Genomic DNA, 23,502 nt, shown 5'->3' with positions numbered 1-23,502 from the left:
CGCAAATATCCAGCAACGTCGCACAGCCATTGAAGAGTGGGACAACATTCCACAGGCCATAATTAATAGCCTGATCAACTATGCGAAGGAGATGTCGCGCTGCATGAGGCAAATGGTGGTCACACCAGATACTGACTGGTTTTCTGATCCACGCCCCTGTCTTTTTTTTAAGGTATCGGTGACAACCGGATGCATATCTGTATTCCCAGTCATGTGAAATCCGTAGATTAGGGCCTAATGAGTTTAAAAAAATATTTACTGACTTCCTTACATGAACTGTAACTCAGTAAAAATCTTTGAAATTGTTGCAGGTGGCGTTTATATTTTTGTTCAGTATAATAATAACCCATTAGGGAAGAAGCAGATCAGTAAAATTCCACACAGGAACAATGTGTGACATATTTAGCTGCAAAGCAAATGGATATTTTCGTCTCTCACAAGCTTCCTCTGAGCAGAGTCAACATGTGTTTTCCCCTGGCTATACAGTGTCTGGCCTTTGCGCCATGTCAGAACTTGAGACCTGATCAAAATCAGCCTGGGATAGAAAAACAAGGCAAGACATCCCATCTTCCACTAGACATATCACCAAAGCCCATGGGTTGAACAGTACAGCAGTATGATGTATAGAAAACAGAAGGTAAGAAATACAATAATAGCGGCATCAGTATCGTGGTGTATAGACAGGGGTATAGTGAATGCCTAAATGACTATAGTTAGAACAGAAGCCCCCATGGGAAGCCTCTCCTCTCTTTCTCTCCACACCCCCCAACTTCCATGCCAAGTTGCGAGACGATTATCAAAGTGACTTCCTCCTACAGAGCCAGAGAAACAACAATGTAAGATGTAGTCACCCTCCTCTCACATCGTATCCATGTCGCTATGGCAACACTTCCAGTTCAACCACTTTCCGAAACCCTTCCCAGTAGCCCTCAGTGGGCGGCAAAGGACAGATTGGAGATTGGCATTTAGCAGAACACAGCTAACCCTATCCCTATCCCAGCCATGATTTCACTGTAGACTGCCTTTACTGAGTTACGTGATGTAACAAGTCAGGCTGCCACATCTGTCCATATAAGAAAACCACTGTCTGGGTCGTTTGACAAACTTCAATCCTATTTCCAGCCCTGGCCCCTGCATGATAACTCCCACAGGTTTGCTGTAGGGCTGGGCGATATATCTAATTTATTTGATTAATTCTAATTTATGTTTTTGCGTGATATTCCAAATGCTTGTACCGCAGAATCGAGGTTCTGTATTTTTATGAAGGACCACAGCGCTCGCGTTACGTGCACAAGCGTACACATACATGTTATTCAATCATTTAATCCAAACTGCTCGCGTGCGTCAACGAAAGTCTGCGTTACATTTTTTAATGCGCTGCAAGTCCCGCCTCTCCCATCTACTCATTGGTTTTTAGGAGCATATACCCACGTGGGTGATTGAAAGATGAACTGAGGTCCACACTCCAGTCCAGTTGTTGGTGGTAATGCACCTTAAAGTTGGTTGCCAACCGCCATATGAAGTCCAAAGAAGAGGACTGAAGGAGGAGAAATTACTGGAAACAAACTCGGATTACCCTTATGTGTGGATTAATTGTCAGAGTAGAGGACCTTGTGCATTTCAGGTAAAATAACAACCCAATGTTTATATCCCAGGACAAATTAGCTAGCTAAATTGCCATGAATGTTTCAACCTGTCCCCAAATTAATATAATTGATTCAGAGTTCATTTTGATATTTCAACCTGTGTGTCCTGATCACGTCTGGTGTGGTTCGCCAAATGATGACTAGACCGCGAAATGGCAGACGCCCAGTCTAGTCGGCATGTAACCATGGGAGTGGTTATCCCAGAGGCGGGAAGGGTGGTGACAAGGTTTAAAATAAGCGCATAGAAACACATTGAGCTTATTTTGGACAGATTTTGGTGAAAGTGAAACCTCTCACTTTGCCTCTTTGTTCCGAGCCCCTCCCCCTACCACTCACAGCAGATGAGAGATCACTTCTTCCTCTCTGACAAATGGTTTCAACTCGCTATTTGCATTTGAGGTTTGGTCCAACAGAATCGGACACCGAAACAGATGGAGACATTTTAGTGTAATAGAGAAGTTAACTTTTCAAACCATAACGTGTTCATGTTTCAACTCAAATTTCGAGCAGAGCAGACACTACTAAAATGGATGTACCCATAAACATTCATTCTGGAAAATGAATGCTCAGTATATCACGCATTACAGTACCACATATCGCTAGCAGCATTTTGGTCAAATAAAGATTGTTATACGAGCGGTTTAGTCTTTTTATAAATGTGCAATAAGCATAAAACTATTATATAAGGAACTGGCAACTCGTTCTCATTCTGAGAAATAAGGTATGCAACTTGATTTAAACATCTGAACGAAGTGGACAGGCTAGCATGCTGTTCAAACAGTTGGAAACGGAGAACAGGTTGTGTTCATAATCATATTACTTTTTTGCCTTGTTAGCCGAATTCAGAGCTTGTGAAAATTTCCCTAGATAAACTTCAAATATAAATATTAGCTGGCTACTCACTAGCATGTAGGCTTCTGCTTGAGAGATTGTTTATAAGACCTGTGTTAAATTAATATAATGCCTGCTGCATTATTAGTGAATGTGCATTATGCGGGGCTCTGGTTACATGTGTAACAAAAAAATAGCATTTTTATAGACAGACCTGAAAGCCATTTCAGTGAATGCAAAAAGATAGATAACAAAAGGAGCAGGTACAACTATTTTCATTATGGTTGTGGAAGGCATATATTCAGCCTAGGTAACATTTGACAAACTCTGAATTCATTAGACTATTGGTAACTGTTTTAAATGCAGTGGATTTTACCTTTAAATTGTACAACAAAAAAACTTGAGATTTGAGTTTTAGGCCATTTCGCCCAGGCTTAGTTTGCTGACATCAGGAAAACACTTTTGACACTGACCCGAGGGTGTGTGTGGCTCTAAAGAACAGTTGCCAAAAATAAATATCTGTCAAACTCAAAAGGAAGCACTACCATTGCAGAATCACTAATATGGAATGGGATCATGACAGGAAATGGATAAGACTGGCCCTTTTTAAAGCTTTTAACAGTGTCAAAGCTGCCTTAGAGATTAAGATCACAGACATGCAGGGTTGTATTCATTGGTACAGTACAAGCTGCAATATTACAAAGTCCAAGTATGTAAGTTGAATACATTGCCAACAATAATCAACTCAATAATATATCATTTCAGTGACACAGGAAGCCCTAATATTGACTGTTGGTTGACAAAGGCTGAGAAAATGAGAAAGGACCAAGCTAACTAAGCCAATGGACAGGAGAGAATGTTTTTTTCGCCTTTCCTTTTGTTCAAGCCAAGATCAGATATACAAGGTAAGCTTAATCGCCATTGAAAAGTTGTCTCATCTCAGATAAGGCTTTATAGCCCCCATGCAGTATTTTTGATGTCGTCACTGTGTCTAAAACATCCATGTAATTCATGAAAATAAATACATGTTTTTGATCATTTATTACCCAGAGCCTGCTTTTGTTATTAAAATGCTCAGTCTGATCGTGTTGGCGTGTTGATACAAATGTAAATATATTTACATACAGCCCTGATTGGCAGATAGCAGAGGTCTTACACTAAAAGAGCATTATCAGAATTTTCACAATTTCAGTGTTATTTCGACCGTAGTGTGGAAACAAAAACAAAAAACCAAGCAAATCACATTTTTTACTGCACTGCCCCTACCTAAGGTCATGAGGTCTCCAGTATGGAGGTGACCTGCATTGACACGGCTGTGTGATTGGGATCATGGTGCTCGCCTGGTGGAATGTGGCTGCTAAGAAGCCCTTTTCCACATTCCCATATTTGCTCGATCTTATCTCTATCATCTAAGCTCATCAGTAAAGTAATATGGAGGGAGGAGAGCGAGGTCAGCCAATATGCCTCACCAACACTGCTTCACTAGTGTAACAAAGCCTCAATGATCTTATCACACTGCCACACGTGATCAAACTCCTTTTTTCAACCTAGATGACATCTTGGTGACAGTATCTGAAACACCTGTGAAACTGCAAAGTACGGTTTATAAAAATGATTAACTGCCTGAAATGCTAGTAAGGCTATGCCTATAAAAATGTTTTACCTGGGTCATTTGTAGAGAATAGACTATTCTGAATCGTATGTTTGTTGGGCAATGGGCCTGCATTTAATTTATATCATAAAGTTGCAGCAACAAACAAATATGCAGGAATAAAGCACCATGAACTACGTTGTGTGCAAGGTGAACAACAGTAATCGCGATCCAAAATGTGTTTGTAAATGGTAAACAAGTCACAATGGCATTCAAATGGGACATTAGCACAACAGAGAATAGTCATTGTTATGCAGTCCTTCCGCTAGAAGGTAGTAACCATAAATCATTGGATAATTAAAAGCAAGTGATGATGCAGAATGTTTAGTTAAACCCATCACAAACAAGCAATGGGCTTTAGAGCATCTTCTCAACATGGGTTATGAATCGCATGTCAGTATTGTCCAGGAATAGCCTGATTTTTTTTTTCTTTTCCAATCTATATTAACATTCTAGAATATCTTCACAAACAACAAATGCAGAATAGTACATCAAATCAATTGACCAAAAGATGTGTGTGTATTGGTCCTGAGTTAAAGAGTAATGGCAAACAGATTTATAGGGTAAGGCAGTGCAGTTTCAAATGAAGATCCATCCGTATTATTGGCTGAGCTTGCTTGGACAACCGCCTCACACTACATCACCTGTCTGCAAACTCCAAAAGCTGAAAATCATGGTGGAGCAGCTGGCCAGAGACCCAGGCCCACTGGGGAGTCTGCAGAGGAACCCAAAGCACTAAACCGAGGGGACTTGCTCAGCAGCCTGCGTTGTGTTATTACCTTAATTAAAGCCTTTTCAAAAGGCGCGCTAACGCAGCAGCTGGATGCATGGTACTGATTTGCCCCTCAGCAGCAGTAAGGTAGGTGACGCAAACAGACCCTGGTTTATAGGTGTGTGACAGTAATGCAGTCTAGGGGAAGAAGGCAGTCGTTTTGAGAAATGGTTGAAAAGATCTTGGTCCATTTTAATAGGGTCATGTCAATGGCCTCAGAAAGCAAACAGAGAGCAATGACACTATAAAAACAACTTGTAAGGGTGGATGGTACCCTCCTACTTGCCAAGGATGGATCGAGCTGTCTGGCGTCAGTGAACGATGCAGGAAACAGAAGATCCAGTGCATGGTTTATGTTTTAAGGCTCTTGGAGTAGGTGCAGGTATTTACAAAATGTAAAACTCATTCCACAAGATGCTGGACAAGGCTCAAAGTAAAGTAATGAAAATGATAGACTAGACATCTGAAATATAAAGACTACATTCACTCAACCTGTACGATGCAGACATGTACATACAGAATAAAGTAAAAGATCTGGACTAGAGCAGAAACTCTTTGCCCCAAATTAGTAATGAGTGTCCCTTAATGAGCAGACCATGGTGACCGGTGCACCTGGCGTCAACGCCCCTCCACACGCTGCAAGACAGATCTCAAACATTTAAGTACTGCTTTCGACTGGCAAAGACTGGCTTTAGACTAGCCGCATAACTTTATCTGATTTACTTCCCGTCTTCTGTCATTTGTATTCAATGTTTCGAAAATATTTAGAATAGATCAAACAGGTGACACGCTCAAACAAAATGATTATGCAATTATATTGACGTGTACACTGTGGAAATGGACTAGCATTCAGAGTTAGCTTACTCACAACTCATTTGTTGTTAAGGACTAAGTAAGATTTTACACAAAATAGTAATCCAGATAGCTACATCTCCAAAAAATATAGATAACCCCAAGTCTCCAACGACAGCACATTCAAGTTTACCTTCAAAGCCCGTCCAACTTGGTGAACTTGACCCGCTGTGAGTATAGACAAACATCAAAGGCAAAGTTCAGTTCTTGGCTATTGACTGAGAATTCCGAATGTTCCCCTAAAATCATCTACTTGTGTTGGCCCTGAAGACTTATGAAATAATAGTCTAGCGTTAATGCCAACTCCTTTGACACTCAGAAGTCTAGGGAACAGCCAGACATGAGCATGGGAAATTTCTCAATCCTATCCCTGACGCTGTTCAGCAGTCTCAAACATACTGTAACCAAGATGCTTTCTAATCTAGAATGAAAATAATACTGGATGGCATGTATAGATGTCTTTCACTGGACCTCAAAGGACTTTACATTGCATGGCACTTTTGGATAATTTAGGGCCAGCATGCTCACCACAAGTCAGCCATGTAAAATGATGAGCACGCTCTTAAATGGTCAGATATACAGTAGAACAGTTGTGCGAACACAGAGCAGCGGGCATATGTCAGAGCTACCCCGAATTAATCAAATCCGACAATACATCAGTGACTTCATGAGAACATTGGACTGCTGTTGCTCTGTATTTTTTTTTAAGGAAGTAGGGATGAACAGCGAGATTTTACCGCCCACTCCCTTATCGTGGGAAAAATAACAGCGAGAAACCGGTAAATTACAATACACTTCTATGAACAGCATGATGTGAAATGGAACTGTTGAATTATGAGATGTTTAAATCTGGTTTCTCCACGGCCTTCTCTCTGCATGATCAATCAACGCTTGGGGTGGGGACAGACAGTGCATCTATGGAGAGCAGTCCACAATGCATGTACCACCTTTTCATGGTAACTTTTTTCCTTGTGACAGGTACGCATACTTTTGCTGCAGCATAGACTATGCAACAGTAGGCTAATATAAGGAGTGACTGTGCATCTAATTTAAAACATCGCCATCTGGCTTACAGGGGTCACCTTACTTTAACTGTAGGGAAAATATATATACACAGTATCAATCAAAAGATGACACCTGCTCATTCAAGTTGTTTATTTGTATTATTTTCAACATTGTAGAATAATAGAAGACATCAACACTATGAAATAACACACATGGAATCATGTAGTAACCAAAAGTGTTAAATACATTGATTTACTATATAATACTGTCAACCAGCTTCATGAAGAATGCTTTTCCAACAGTCTTGAAGGAGTTCCCACATATGAAGAGCACTAGTTAGATGCTTTTCCTTCACCGTGCGGTCCAACTCATCCCAAATCATCTCAATTTGGTTAAAACCTACACTCGATCCCTCCGATGTCAACAACTACAGACCAGTATCCCTTCTTTCTTTTCTCTCCAAAACTCTTGAACGTGCCGTCCTTGGCCAGCTCTCCCGCTATCTCTCTCAGAATGACCTTCTTGATCCAAATCAGTCAGGTTTCAAGACTAGTCATTCAACTGAGACTGCTCTTCTCTGTATCACGGAGGCGCTCCGCACTGCTAAAGCTAACTCTCTCTCCTCTGCTCTCATCCTTCTAGACCTATCGGCTGCCTTCGATACTGTGAACCATCAGATCCTCCTCTCCACCCTCTCCGAGTTGGGCATCTCCGGCGCGGCCCACGCTTGGATTACGTCCTACCTGACAGGTCGCTCCTACCAGGTGGCGTGGCGAGAATCTGTCTCCTCACCACGCGCTCTCACCACTGGTGTCCCCCAGGGCTCTGTTCTAGGCCCTCTCCTATTCTCGCTATACACCAAGTCACTTGGCTCTGTCATAACCTCACATGGTCTCTCCTATCATTGCTATGCAGACGACACACAATTAATCTTCTCCTTTCCCCCTTCTGATGACCAGGTGGCGAATCGCATCTCTGCATGTCTGGCAGACATATCAGTGTGGATGACGGATCACCACCTCAAGCTGAACCTCGGCAAGACGGAGCTGCTCTTCCTCCCGGGGAAGGACTGCCCGTTCCATGATCTCGCCATCACGGTTGACAACGCCATTGTCCTCCTCCCAGAGAGCTAAGAACCTTGGCGTGATCCTGGACAACACCCTGTCGTTCTCAACTAACATCAAGGCGGTGGCCCGTTCCTGTAGGTTCATGCTCTACAACATCCGCAGAGTACGACCCTGCCTCACACAGGAAGCGGTGCAGGTCCTAATCCAGGCACTTGTCATCTCCCGTCTGGATTACTGCAACTCGCTGTTGGCTGGGCTCCCTGCCTGTGCCATTAAACCCCTACAACTCATCCAGAACGCTGCAGCCCGCCTGGTGTTCAACCTTCCCAAGTTCTCTCACGTCACCCCGCTCCTCCGCTCTCTCCACTGGCTTCCAGTTGAAGCTCGCATCCGCTACAAGACCATGGTGCTTGCCTACGGAGCTGTGAGGGGAACGGCACCTCAGTACCTCCAGGCTCTGATGAGGCCCTACACCCAAAGGGCACTGCGTTCATCCACCTCTGGCCTGCTCGCCTCCCTACCACTGAGGAAGTACAGTTCCCGCTCAGCCCAGTCAAAACTGTTCGCTGCTCTGGCTCCCCAATGGTGGAACAAACTCCCTCACGACGCCAGGACAGCGGAGTCAATCACCACCTTCCGGAGACACCTGAAACCCCACCTCTTTAAGGAATACCTAGGATAGGATAAAGTAATCCTTCTCACCCCCCCCCCCTAAAAGATTTAGATGCACTATTGTAAAGTGGCTGTTCCACTGGATGTCATAAGGTGAATGCACCAATTTGTAAGTCGCTCTGGATAAGAGCGTCTGCTAAATGACTTAAATGTAAATGTAAATGTAATGAAGCCAGGTCATCTGATGCAGCACTCCATCACTCTCCTTCATGGTGAAATAGCCCTTACACAGCCTGGAGGTGTGTTTTGGGTCATTGTCCTGTTGAAAAACAAATGATAAGTCTCACTAAGCACAAACCAGATGGGATGGCGTATTGCTGTGGTAGCCATCCATGCTGGTTAAGTGTGCCTTGAAATCTAAATAAATAACCAACAGTGTCACCAGCAGAGCACCACCACACCACCTCCATGCTTCACGGTGAGAACCACACCTGCGGAGATCATCCTTTCACCTGTTCTGCATCTCACAAAGACCGTGGTTGGAACCAAATATCACAAATTTGGACTCATCAGACCAAAAGGGCAGATTTCAACCAGTCTAATGTCCATTGCTGGTGTTACTTGGCCCAAGCAAGTATATACTTATTGGTGTCCTTTAGTTGTGGTTTCTTTGTAGCAATTCGACCATGAAGGCCTGACTCACTCAGTCTCCTCTGAACAGTTGATGTTGAGATATGTCTGTTACTTGAATTCTGTGAAGCATTTATTTGGGCTGCAATCAACTAATGAATTTATTCTCTATAGCAGAGGTAACTTTGCGTCTTCCTTTCCTGTGGTGGTCCTCGTGAGATCCAGTTTCATCATAGCGCTTGATGGTTTTTGTGATTGCACTTGAAGAAACATTCAAAGTTCTTGAAATGTTCAAGATTGATTGAACTTCACGTATTAAGGTAATGATGGACTGTCGTTTTCCTTTGCTTATTTGAGCTGTTCTTGACATAATATGTACTTGGTCTTCTAACAAATAGGGCTATCTTCTGTATACCACCCCTACCTTGTCACAACACAACTGATTGGCTCAAATGCATTAAGGAAAGAAATTCCACAAATGAACTTTTAATTGAAATTCATTCCAGGTGATTACCTCATGAAGCTGGTTGAGAGAATGCCAAGACTTTGCAAAGCTGTCATCAAGGCAAAGGGTGGCTACTTTGAGGAACCTAAAATATTTTGATTTGGTTAACACTTTTTGATTTCTACATGATTCCATGTGTGTTATTTCATAGTTTTGATGTCTTCACTATTATTCTACAATGTAGAAAATAGTAAAAAAGAAAAGAAAAACCCTTCAATGGAGTAGGTGTCCACACTTTTGACTGGGACTGTATATATTTGCAGCTGCAGAGTTTTAAAAAACAGCTATCCCTGGAATATCATTTCTTTAAATCAGTGCATACAAAGCCCTGTATTTAGGTAAGGACTGATGGGTTATGCATAAGCTTCTAACCTCTTGCTCAACACAGACCTGCGCTCTGCTGGCCTTTCCATAATAATAAAAACAAAAAATTAAAAAGAAACACTTGCACTTGGAATCCTAGTTACAGCTACACTAGAAAAGCTTGATGTATTTTTTATTTATTTTTATGTTTGTGCATTTCTTATACTAAGACTATTCGAAAAGAGATGCAAGCTCTTGTTTGCTGAAAGTTAAATACAGCAGCCAATAGAACGCGGTAGGCTATAGCAGTTATTAACTCAGACACAACCATTCAATCTTCTTGAAGAGCAGTGGGGGGAAAAAGCTGCTTGTATCTTATTTTAGTCCTATATTATTCAAGCATGTCATTACAATGATGAAAATAAAATTATTTAACTGTTGAAAGCGATAAAGAAATGAAGACAAAATAGAGAGCGAAAAAGGTAGGCTAACACACATGCCGTGCAACTTTAGGAGAAACATTATGAAAGGTAGCCTATATAGGCCTACGAGTCCGACTACTAATTGTAAAATGTTTAAATGGGCTACATTTCTGAAATTAAAATTTAATTCGCTAGCCTATAATTGTAACTTTGTAGGCCCACATGTACTGCACCAGCATCGCATGTTCTCTCCCAGCTTCATGGTTTGAAGGTGTATAATACAGTACCGTAACACAATCCACACTCAAAGAGAGTAGCCTACTGGAGCTTGATACCCAAGACAAAAAAGCTCAATCTAAGGGCTTGTATGTTTCCTGTCGTGCGCAATGTGCGATAGCCTAAATAAAAAAGTAAAATATATAAGCTATGTATTGGATGACGGCACTATTTTTTCGGCTTCTCTAGGCTCGGGCTCATAAAATATGCGTAATGTACGGCTCATCAGGCTCAGGTAGCATCAGACGTGAATTTTCATGCCGATCAAATCAAGACATTTTTTAGAATGACACTTTCGGGTAACCTGGGAGAAAAGGGATTTATATCTCGGGGGTGGAACATTTGTAAAATACCAAGAAAATATTCAGCCCTACCCTAAATAAGTAAATAACAGCAGATCATTAGAGGGGGCAGGTAAATCTTACTATTCTGCAAACTGTAAAAAGGTTCTGGAAAGAGGTGGTTCTATGAGGAAAAATATAAAGAGATGTGTAATAACAGTTCATCTCTATGAAAGTCTATGATTATACCCTGGCATGACAATCTAATCCGGACCGTCTTGAACCCAACTACAAAAAAAACTTAAATCCCTTCGATCCTATTTTGTGAAGCTCGACCTAACAAACATTTGACTCAAAAATCAGCTTGAAGGCCTGCAATCTAGGAATCTCCACAATCACAAGACACTGGCTTGCAACAATGTCAGGCTGAAACTGCAAGTCTCTGATTTGTCTAAACATTTGGTGGTCCCATGAAGGTGCCAGAAAACCAGAAGTGACAGCAGCAATAAAAGCTTTTCATTTTTGATTTATGTTCAATGACTTTACAGAAAAGTGTGTGTTGAGTGGTGCACTTGTAGGGCAGGTTTAATGGAGGACAAATCAGAGAGGTGGCCTCAGTGCCGTGCTGACTGGAGGACGTATCTGTCTCAGTCTGGAAGTTTGGGGTTGGGCAGCAGCCTACCGCCACACAATTGGAGTTTCTCATTCGGAGAGACAAGGCAGCCGTCGCACTCCAATTGCCTCTCACAACCCTCACAACGCTTTGGCTCAAACCGAGGGGGACATGCTTTGTTCTGTGAGGGAGGAGGAATAATTTGAGGTGCTGGGCATGGTGATCAGAATCAAGGTGACATACGAGAAGAGGAAATGTAACCTCCCGGATGCATCTTGTGGCCATATCAAAGAGTTCAGATTTGACAAAAGTGTCAGAGGAAAAACAGTTGACGACTGAGTTACATCTTAACTGTATTTAGTGCATATCGAGACTGAGTGGCCCAATGCAAATTCTTGATGAAAATAGTACAAAGTTTGAGAAACGTAATGTGCAAATATACTTGCTTCATAGACCAACAACTTAATCTGCTAATAAACTTTGAAAACCACTTAAAACTATAAAATACATTTCAGAATATACATGAAAAGCCAGCTCTGGTTAAGACATCAGCCTGGAGCGGACGGGGGAGATTTACGGTGGAACAGCCACCAACTCCAAGGCAATAAATTAACCTCTGTGGCCGTTCTTGGTTTCTCTATGACCAACTTGGGCTTTCCAAATAGATTTCCGAGATTTTTCCCCAGAGTGAAGCCTAAGCCGGCCCTTGAAATTGCAGACCATTCTTCAGCTCATTCCTGGAACGTGAGCCAGAGCAAAGACATCAGTGGTCCATGACAGAGGTGAGCGTCTGGCTGGCGTGTCCAGACTAGTCACATTCAGCCTCAGGTAAACTTTACTTCAATATACAGAGGTGTATTAACTGAGTTGTCTGCAATATCACAATGTATACAGAAGAAAAATATAAATGCAACATGTAAAGAGTTGGTCCCATGTTTCATGAGCTGAAACATCCCAGAAATTTTCCATACACACAAAAAGCTTATTTCTCTCAATTTGGGAACAAATTTGTTGACATCCCTGTTAGTGAGCATTTCTCCTTTACCAAAATAATCCATCCACCTGACAGGTGTGGCATATTAAGATGCTGATTTAACACCATGATCAATCATTACACAGATGCACCTTGTGCTGAGGGACAATAAAAGACCACTAAAATGCGCAGTTGTGTCACAACGCCACAGATATTTCAAGTGTCGAGGGAGCATGCAATTGGCATGCTGACGACAGTAATGTCCACCAGAGCCAGATCATTTCAATGTTCACTTCTCTACCATAAGCCGCCTCAAATCATTTGAGAATTTGGCAGTATGTCCAACCGTCCTTACAACCGCAGACCACATGCACAAATGACACATTTCTGCACAAACTGTCAGAAACAGTCCCAAGGAAGCACATCTGCGTGCTCGTCGTCTTAAGTAGGGTCTTGACCTGACTGCAGTTTAGCATCGGAACAGACTTCAGTGGGCAAATGTTCACCTTCGATGGCCACTGGCACGCTGGAGAAGTGTGCTCTTTACGGATGAATCCCGGTTTCAACTGTACCAGGCAGATAGTATAGCGTCGTATGGGCGAGTGGTTTGCTGATGTCAACGTTATGAACACAGTCCACCATGGTTGCAGTGGGGTTATTTACATTACATTTAAGTCATTTATGGTATGGGCAGGCATAAGCTACGGACAACGAACACAATTGCATTTTATTAAATGGCAATTTGAATGAACAGAGATACCGTGACGAGATCCTGAGGCCCATTGTCGTGCCATTCACCCACCGATCCCTCATGTTTCAGCACGTTTCGGTCCCATGTCGCAAGGATCTGTACACAATTCCCGGAAGCTGAAAATGTTCCAGTTCTTCCGTGGCCTGCATACTCACCAGACATGTCACACATTGAGCATGTTTGCAATTCTCTGGATCTAAGTATACAACAGCGTATTTCAGTTCCCGCTAATATCCAGCAACTTCTCAAAGCCATTGAAGAGGAGTGGGACAACATTCCACAGGCCATAATTAATAGCCTGATCAACTATGTGAAGGAGATGTCGCGCTGCATGAGGCAAATGGTGGTGAAACCAGATACTGACTGGTTTTCTGATCCACACCCCTACCTTTTTTTACAGATGCATATCTGTATTCCCAGTCATGTGAAATCCATAGATTAGGACCTAATGAATTTATTTCAATTGAATGATTTCCTAATATGAACTGTAATACAGTCAAATCTTTGAAATTGTTGCATGTTGCATTTACTGTTAAAGATTAGTTTACCGGTCACAAACACAGACATAGGAACCATAGCTTGGTGTTAACAGACAACCATCAGGAAGCTGACATAAGTAGTGTGCCGATGGTGAGGGCCAGACATGTGACAACCATCTAACCAGCCTGCAGATTCCTGGATCCACATGTAGGCTGGGAAGATGCCTGCTCACACAGCCAGCAGACGTTCTGAGGATTCCAGCAACAATGAGATTACTGGTGCCAGCCCAATGTTTCAGATGAACTAAAGGCTGGATGGACATCAACACCAGGCTGGCGGTGAGAGAACTTAACACAAATAAAATACCATTTTACCAATGAATCATGTAACAATGCCCCCCCCCCCCCAAAAATATAAATAAATCAAATCGACAGCTCTTTGTTCATTTCACTGCATAGCCAGAATAAAAGGGACATTTATTTTAGACCGCCACATTCTCCCACCCAAACATTCAAAAGGAGCGTATATAAAATCAAAGTATGGCAGTTGTCAAGAGTTAACTCCATGTAAACAAAAGTCAAAAGCATTTAAAGAGGTTATCATAACAGTCTACAGAAAACAAGAGCAGGGCATTTGAGGTGCACCAACTGTTTTGGTTTTGCTCTTCATTTGCCTCTGATGTCTGGAGGAAAAGCTTTGGTTTCTTTCTAGAGCATCATTTCCCAACAGCATGTGTAGTTTCTAACAAGCTTGTATTGTTCCCTCATAATGGAACAATCATTTGGTTTGGAAATGCTCAAGTGTATAACAAAGATCCGCTCCCATCGTCTGGACAGTGGGGTGGCCCATCAAGTCAGTCACACAGTCAGGAAGGGATGCTCCAATGGGAGGAAAATAAATAGTAATTAAGGCGTTTTCCCTCAAATCATCTCTGGTCCCTCAACACTTCCATATTATAATAAACCCCTACCACGTGCACCCCTACCCACTCAACCAAGAACAAGCATGCTCTTTCAAGTACCATAGGCATTATGCGTGACAAAGGTGTGAGCAATCATTTAGCACTTACTGAGTGCGTTCCCTCCATTTACAACTTGAAGACTGTTCCAAAAACAGTTGACCATTTGAAATGCCATGGCATGCTGAGATGCTGCCTTTGGCTGTCATTCAACTTCTGAAAAAATGTTTACAATCCAATAGCAATTAAAAGTTAATTATCACCATGGCCTCGACATTTCATTTACCAAAAACAAAAATCAATGGCTGTGGCCTATTGAGGCGGTTTACAAATGCAGCTTTAGGCTTTTAGCACAAGTAATTACTTCTCCATAGACACAGGGCCTTCACGCTTTCAACGTTTCAAAAGAAGTCACTGTAGGGCTATGTGACAAACTCAGATGTCTTCAGCCTGAGAGGACGGATGCGACCGCCTGACTCCCTTTCTCACCTATCAATTAGTGCTTCCACCTCTCACTCTCATACCTTGCTCTACCCTCCCCAATCGACTCGCATCTGGCCACGGGTGGGAGGGTGGCGTGAGAGACAGATCAAATATTTCCTTCAGCAGAAAAAAATGGCTTCCACCGAAAGGACAATGTTAAGACTGACAACAGTTTATTTAGGAGAACATGTCTATTTCTCGGAGGCTAGATCAGGGATGATCAGTGCATGATGGATTTAGCTACAAACCCATGTTGCTCCAACCATATCATTTGAAAAGGAGATCACTTTGTTCCAACAGGACCTCTGAGGCTGGGCTGAAATTGATTTCAGAGTCCTATGTTGACTGGTCTCCAGAACCACCAGTCACTGATCAACACCTATGGAGGTTGTAATATGGCCTATATACACACACTATGTTTATGTAGACCTTAGAGTATACTCAAATTGGCCCATATGTTCATTGTATTCTATAAAACAGTCTATTTTTACATCCATCTGTTTGACATTTCATGTAAGCATCACAAAACTGAGCCCGTTGGCAACACTGCACTTGGCCTGCCTTTGTTAGCGAGATCAGCCCAGTGGGGGGGAGGGGGCGTAAGGAGATCCGGAACAGGGAAAAAACCCAATTCAAGACCTCATGACGTGGCCAGCCATCATTGTTCAAACCGTTTTGGAAAATAAAACATGGGTCCACAGAGCCCGTCACAAACCTCAACAATTATAAGAAGTGAATCACTGACAAACAGCTCAGCTTGACAACACACTCATGGGTGGAAGTTCAAGCCCTTGTCGCCAGATAGAGACCAGAAGTGCTGACACGAGAGGAAAAACATTAAGGCTGTCCAGGCGCACTGAGCCAACGTTGGGATCAGTTGAACCCAGCCGGGCTATGGACTAGAACATCGAACACATCACCAACACAGTGCAGCAGGCCAGGACACCCTCACAGTTTTCTATTCTCAGATAGGAGGGGATGTGGAGTGTCTGATCAAATTTGGAGCTGAGCAGACACCATAGGGGTGGGAGTGGTGCTCAGGCTGAGGCCTGTTGAATATTACCTTTTGGGTAATATTGCAATGGGAGGTATCAAATAATGGTCTAGGGACCTCCAAGGGCATAACTACAGACCTCATAATGAAAATTTTACACGCCGAAATTCATTTTGCAAAACATTTCTCAATGTTTCAACCAATAACCAGTGGTGTAAAGTACTTAAGTAAAAATACTTGAAATAACTATTTAACTTGGAGGTACCGGTACTTTACTATTTATATTTGACTACTTTTACTTCACTACATTCCAAAAGAAAATGTACTTTTTATTCAATACTTTTTCCCTGACAGCCAAAAGTACTCGTTACATATTGAATGCTTCGCAGGACAGGAAAATTGTCCAATTCACACACTTATCAAGAAAACATGCCGGGTCATCTTTACTGCCTCTGATCTGGCGGACTCACTAAACACAAATGCTTTGTTTGTAAATTATGTTGGAGTGTGTCCCTGGCTGTCTGTCTGGTTTGCTTAATAATTTAACTTTTGATACTAACGTATATTTAAAACCAAATACTTTTGGAGTTTTAATCAAGTAATATTTTACTGGGTGACTCACTTCCGTCATTTTCTATTATGGTACCTTTACTTTTACTCAAGTATGACAATTGGGTACTTTCTCCACCACTGCCAATAACTCAAGGCAACGGACAATGCTACTCTTATTTTCTTAATAGGATGATGCAGTTTATTGCTCACTTGTAGCTTGTTAGGTTTAAAATTGCTGGGATTCAATATCAACACACAGGCAGATCCTAAGCACTTACCTTTAAATTCAAATGTATGTTAGGCATTGTAATCATATGGATGAGTACGCAGAGCAGAATTCATGATAGACAGAAATTCTGCAAACCCGACAGAGCTTTGTCGACACCTGCAATGGAAAACTACAGCCTCTTCAGGCATAACGTACCCCGACTCAACCAGCTATACACATAGTTTACGAATACTTCCTCATCATATAACATGAGGAACTATGAGCGATTCCATTTACTGGCAGACATTTTAACTCTGACCCCTACAAATGGACCATTTTAAAAACAGTCTTTTGAGCACTTAACGACCAGCACTGTGAAAATGTCTCTGGGGTTTAATTTCAGCAGAAGTGCTAGATCAGCTGCGCTATCGTTTACGGTTTCCTCCAGCGCTCCCCCAAAAGGTAATCTGACAGAAGAGAAAAAAGCGGTGTCCCTGGTGAATTATGAATCTCACCTCCCGCCATGCACCAATGGGTAGGTTATTTTTGGACTCCCTCCTCCCCATAAAATAGTACATTCCATGAATTTAAACATTAGACAGTAAAGTGGCAGTCATCTCTGTCATCTGTCGAGTGACAAAAAGCCATTGATTTTTGTCCAGAATGGCCGTTTAGTGGATGGTCTATGTTGGGCACTTGTTGATCACCACCAAACCTACTTTCCTGGATTCATTAATGGTATATAGTAGTTGTCATCCAATGCTTTGAAACTTCATCCCCAGGACTTGACATAACACTTTGCTCTTGCTGGTAATTTGTGATCAAGCATAGACTTTGTGATGGCCAAGTTGAACATTTGGATAGAAATGTCAAATGCCCTTGAAAAAGTCAAGAGCAGTGAGCGGTTCCCAACCCATTTCCGTTCCGGGAACTACCAAATAACCAGCAGAAGTTATGACCACCATTCGTGGAGGTGCTGAATTTAACAAAATATCTTAGTGGTCAAATTAAGACTACATTTTATCAGTGAATGTAATAGTGCTGACCCAATTTAGTCTGGTCAATTGTTTGTTCGATAGGCTGTTAGTCGACAGAATTTAGTCGAGCAGTTAACAAAAAACAAAAAAGTTATGGCAAGTCTTGATTCATGCCTGTTTGAGTGGACTGGTCCATTGCGGAGGCAGCGGGGATGGCACACCAGCAGTACATCTACCGTTAATTCCAATAATTCAGAATCTACAATGTTAGTCTGGTTACCGTAATTTCTGTTAAGGCGTCCAATATATTATTATTACAGTCTTTTACAGTTCTCATTGTGCATTCTGCAAACAACATGTCCACTCTGACAATCTAGGCTACACTTGTGAGAAACAAGTTTGTGTATTTCATTCCATTTACAAGTTGTCAATTTATGAATGGTCTTTTGTTTGTAGCGCTCCAGTCCATGTTGAGTAAGGACGCGCACGTGATTACACATAGAAGTAGAACTAGGCTACCTGGCCTGCGCGCAAACGTAGGCTTATAAAATGTGCCCATTTGGGGATCTGATAGTATTTCTGATTGTCGTAACTCACCACCACCACTAATGAGCTGTGTAGCTTCTTCACCTCAAACTGCAAGCAAACGTCTGTTTTTCCATCCATTGAGAATAATAATTCAGTGGTTCTTTCTGTAAAAGTTTTGTCGTACTGCAACACAGCTTGCGGGCTGCCGCAAAATTCTTTGGCACGTTATTTAGGTGTCAGCCATTGTTGCCAGTAATGCTAGTTAGTTCAAGTTTGACCACCAAAGGGCATCTTTGAGAAGCATTTGACTGTTTTTAATATTGGTTGTATGAGAGAATTTAAAATAAAATAAAAATTGTAACATAGTATATGGGTTTGATTGTAAGAAATGTAGCTTAATTCATTTGATTAATATTATAGTGTTCCTATTCCAAGAAAACTTCAAAACAAAACCCTCAGGGTTTCTGTTGGGAATATATGGCGCTGTACAACGTGACCGTGAGCAAAATAATCCACACCCAAATTGTAGGCGCAACTCAATATTAAGAACAGTGTTCTTAAGGTATAATTTATACACAGTATACTCAACTTGTGTCTGGAGGGGGGAAAGAAAAGTTTTAAAAAATGTGTGGATCACATACAGTACCCCCGCGGACCACAGGTTTAAATCCACTGGTATAGAGCGGAAGTCGGAGATCGACTACTTTTAACCTGGTTTATACATGGGAAGAAAATGTACAGAAAAGTGAGAAGGCTCTAATATTTGCCCGGCCAATGTAAAAATGCTAGTGATGGGTAGCACCAGAGCTTTGGGACACACAATCCCTGAACTTGACTTGCCTTTCTACCCTGCCTGGCTAGAAGAGTCGCCCAGTATACAGATGCTGAGCTGTGCCATCGCACATTCACAGGAAGCAAATCTTTAAATTCACAGATCTCAGAAAGTTATTTTTTTCCCCCAGAGACTGAGCTTTAACGGCAAAAAATAGATTTTGGCCCATGGCGATGCCAGCGTCTGGGTCAGCCTCAATAGAATTGTTTTATTTTATTTATTTTGCTTTTAATTTCCTGTCCGTCACGTTTCTTCCTCCCAGAGCAGTCTTTGCCCTGAATAGACCCTACCCTCACAGAGCTCTTCCAAAGGCTACTAGCTCGGCCGGCCAACTAGGCTATCTGATTACAGAACATGACGTCTCTGAAGTGGAGGAACATCTCAGAACAAGCTTATGGGTGTTGAAAAAAGGAGTTTGACTTGACTTTGAAACATATGCCAAAACTGCAAAACATCCAGAGTTACAGCAATGGAAAACCACAGCTGTGAGAAACCGCACCCATCCCTGTTCTCTGCAGTGCTTGGGATAATTTCAGGATTAGTATCGCTTCCCATCACAATGGGACAACCATGCATCCACCTGAGCCTGGGGCTGCAGAGTGGAGTGGTGGTAGAGGGAGGTTACGGGTTCAGACAGTGGGTGGGATGCTGCATCCTCTTAGTCTGGATAAGGTATCTTCTGGCAGCCGCTCCAGTAATAATACCATTCACTTCCAAGACGTAAAGCTGAGAGATGGCATCAACCCCTGTTTGTTTAAGACATTCTCCTCAGTGCAGCGGCTCAGTGCCAAACTCCAGAGACTGGGGCCCCTTCTCCCCATCCCAAGGATATAGAGATATCATGCTTCAATCAGGTCCCAGTTAGCAGTGCTTCTTTTCCAGATAATAGGCAATGGAGGACTCCTAATGAGTGCAAACGCCTTTCTGTTGCTGTGGTGAAGGGAAAGGGAATCATTTAGAAATAAATGAAGGAAGGCTGGGGAAATTAAACCAAAGACAAGCGCAAACAATAGAGCAAATGATCCCATAATATAGAGGTAAAATGATAGTCTCACTTCCACTGCACAGTCAGAGCGTTAAAAGGGATAGAGGATGAAGTTCCTGCATGTAGACTTACTGCATGTAATATATAGTACATGTAAACTGACGGAGGTAAAAGGGAGATAGAGATTTAGAAACATAGCCATAAGTATAAGTCACATCCATATACATTTCAGAAGGTAATTCATTATGAGACGAAGTGACGTGAATTATGAATGGCATCAAATATAGGCAGAAGGTAGTACTTCACAAAAGCCCTCAGTCTGCTAAACAAAATAATGCAATGGAATACTGTATTACTTACAGTGAATACAAGAACACTACACTGCAGACATTTCTTTTGCATTGCAATGGGTCCAAAAAAGCAATTCAGTGGAATGTAGTGGACAACATTGCAGCAAGGTGGGTGTTAGGACATCGCAATGAAGGAAATTGAATGTTGACCTGCCATTTACCGTAAATATATTTTGGTGCAGAGCTGCTTTTTTTGGTATGGTGCACTATGAGTATGCCGAAAGAGTGAAGGCATAGCAAGACTAATCACTAATGTTACTTCAGGACACAGTGCAGGTCGACAAGCAAATCAAACCCTACTTGCCTCAAGGTCATTGACGCAACTTGTTTAATGCTACGATTTCTTCTTTTTTTGATGGCATCATTACTCTAAGGAAAATATACATCTATATATTGCTGTAAAAGTGCAGGAAGAACAGATGGACAGAGAGAGGGAGAAAGCAGGTCTGATGAGTTCCATGTGGAAACGATATGATTGAAGCAGCAACTTGAGGCCTTGATGCCTGCCACATCCTTTGATTCCAAACAGAAAAAACACACACACACACACACACACACACACACACACACACACACACACACACACACACACACACTTCTGTGATTTGCCTTGCCAGTGGACAAAAAAGGGGGAAACATTAACTAGCCATGACAACAAAAGCAGCCAAGGCACGGCCCTTGTGTCCCTCTCCTTTACAACTCCCTGCGGTGAAACACAGATGAGAGAGCAGAGAGCCAAAGCAGTACACACCTGCAGCTACGTACCTCTCAGACAGTGGGTTGGGGGAGAGGACAAGGCTGGGGGAGCAAAAGAGAAAGCTAGAGTACACGTAAGAGCATAGGTAGTTTACAAGGAGCTGGTACAATGCATTGAAGGTGTAAATGTTGAGGGAACTATAACGGTTGTTTGGCATCGGTCTGCCATAACACAAACCGTATATAGAGATTGCCAGGGAATGTGCAGAGCACTGAGGGGTGGGGAAGGGGCTAGTGCCCGCTGTGGGGAGGGATGAATTAAGAGGAAATAGTGAGATGAGGGGACATGACTCCTGTATTAGGGAGGGAGGGAAGGAGAAAGGGAAGGTGACAATAAGACAAGCCTGCGTGCTCCTCCTCAAACTAGCCTCCAACATATTTTAGATTCCGATAATTCTTTGACTCTCGCGTCCCCCCTTCACTCGGAACCAAATACGTAAGGGACTTAAAATGAAATATTTGCTGTGGTTTAAGTGGTGGACCGCTCAAAGCTAAAATGTCCCATTTAGAAGACAGGGAGCAAGGTTTCTTCGTTGAGTACATTCACAACATCTCAGAGGAAATGCTACAACTAAACATGGTGAGACAGGACTTACTGAGGTGAAGGCCAGGAGCTCTTCTTCAGTCAGCTTATGGATTGGGTTGTTTTTCTGGAAATCAGTGCTGCAAGACAGAGACATGACACACTGATGAACATGAAGTTATAAATCGGATACAAGCCCGTCTCTGCCTTCCCCCTATTGAGTAGTGTTCTCCCGTACATTGACGTTCCAACGTGATTCATTTTCCTATGTATTGATTTATTAACAGTCAAGTGCTACTGTTCATTTCGTTGACGACCCATCAGTGCATTGGCCATTAGACAGAATTGCCTGTGCTATGATAGAATGGGCTTTCATTGTCCCAGAGTCTGAGAACATTCATCTACAGGTAACTGCCAAAATAAAGGAATACAAAGTATATTGAAAGCAGGTGCTTCCACACAGGTGTGGTTAATGAGTTAATTAAGCAATTAACACCCCATTATGTTTAGGGTCATGTATAAAAATGCCCAATTGTCAATTATTTTGGCTTCCATGGCTGGAAGAAGAGATCAAAGTTTTAAGGATGTGTGTGTGTGTGTGTGTGTGTGTGTGTGTGTGTGTGTGTGTGTGTGTGTGTGTGTGTGTGTGTGTGTGTGTGTGTGTGTGTCACCAGTTCTTAACCCAATTGAACACTGATGAGAGATTCTGGAGCGGCGCCTGATACAGCGTTTTCCACCACCATCAACAAAACACCAAATGAGGGAATTACTAGTGGAAGAATGGTGTTACATCCCTCCAATAAAGTTCCAGACAAGAATTTATGCCAAGGCGCATTGAGGCTGTTTTGGCGGCTCAAGGTGATCCAACGCCCAAATACGACACTATATTGGGGTTTCCTTTATTTTGGCAGTTACATGTACATCACTGCACCGTCTGATGGGCGATTGGTTTCAGAATTAATTGCGTTTGTTCTTTTTGATTAACAGTTCAGAGTGGTTTTGCAATCCCTCAGCCATGTGCCTGCCTGGCCAATCAGCATCAGGCAGGTGGACAATACTCCCATGGGCACAACACACTGTGACCTAGACAAGGCAGAGGGCCAGAGAGGGGTTTACTCTCCTTCATTTTACTGATCTGAAAACACTAAAATGAAAGCAATGTGGAGAATGGCTACGAAGAATTAGTTTTCACTTGTCAAGCAGCCATTTTAGACTACTGAGATACACCCGTAAAAGGTAGAAAACCAAAGCCTGAATGGAAACTTCTGTGGCCAGCTACAAAACCAGAGCAGGTTTTGGCAGGTGGGGAGCAGTCAAGTTGGGGGTGTTAGGGGAGTCTGTTTTCCAGACCAGAGAGGATTTTGATTTCAGGAAAATTAGATTCAATAATAAGCAGCACTCCTTTACAAATTGTGTTTATTATTTTCCCACTTAAACATAGTTGAGCATAGTCTGCCAGGTGAGAGCTGTCCATCTCTGTGTGTGTGTGTGGAGTGACCTGTGGAAAAGCCACAGAGTTCGCAGGGTTCTCTTGGAACCCTTCAATAGTACTAAATGAATCCGGTCACTTAAAGGAATTTTTTATATGATAAATCACGAACCACGCCAAACCAGCTAAAAATATTTACATATTTCATTCCTTTTGAACAGCTGTTATGGTTTCCTCTTCCACATTCGATTTAACCA

The 23,502-nt window shown here is 42.3% G+C and overlaps 1 protein-coding gene across 1 annotated transcript in view; it reads right to left on the bottom strand.

Annotated features, from left to right (window-relative positions):
- Nucleotides 1-23,502, bottom strand: part of ttc27 (tetratricopeptide repeat domain 27) — a 143,344-nt gene that overhangs the window by 46,607 nt on the left and 73,235 nt on the right. The window contains exon 9 of the mRNA XM_035754246.2: nt 21,890-21,956. Coding sequence (XP_035610139.1) covers nt 21,890-21,956 — 67 coding nt within the window. The remainder of the gene's footprint in view (nt 1-21,889; nt 21,957-23,502) is intronic.

The sequence above is a fragment of the Oncorhynchus keta genome, chromosome 36, assembly GCF_023373465.1.
Source record: "Oncorhynchus keta strain PuntledgeMale-10-30-2019 chromosome 36, Oket_V2, whole genome shotgun sequence".
Lineage (NCBI taxonomy): Eukaryota > Metazoa > Chordata > Actinopteri > Salmoniformes > Salmonidae > Oncorhynchus > Oncorhynchus keta.
Note: the sequence above shows the minus strand (reverse complement) of the source record. Positions and strands in the feature narration are given on the sequence as shown.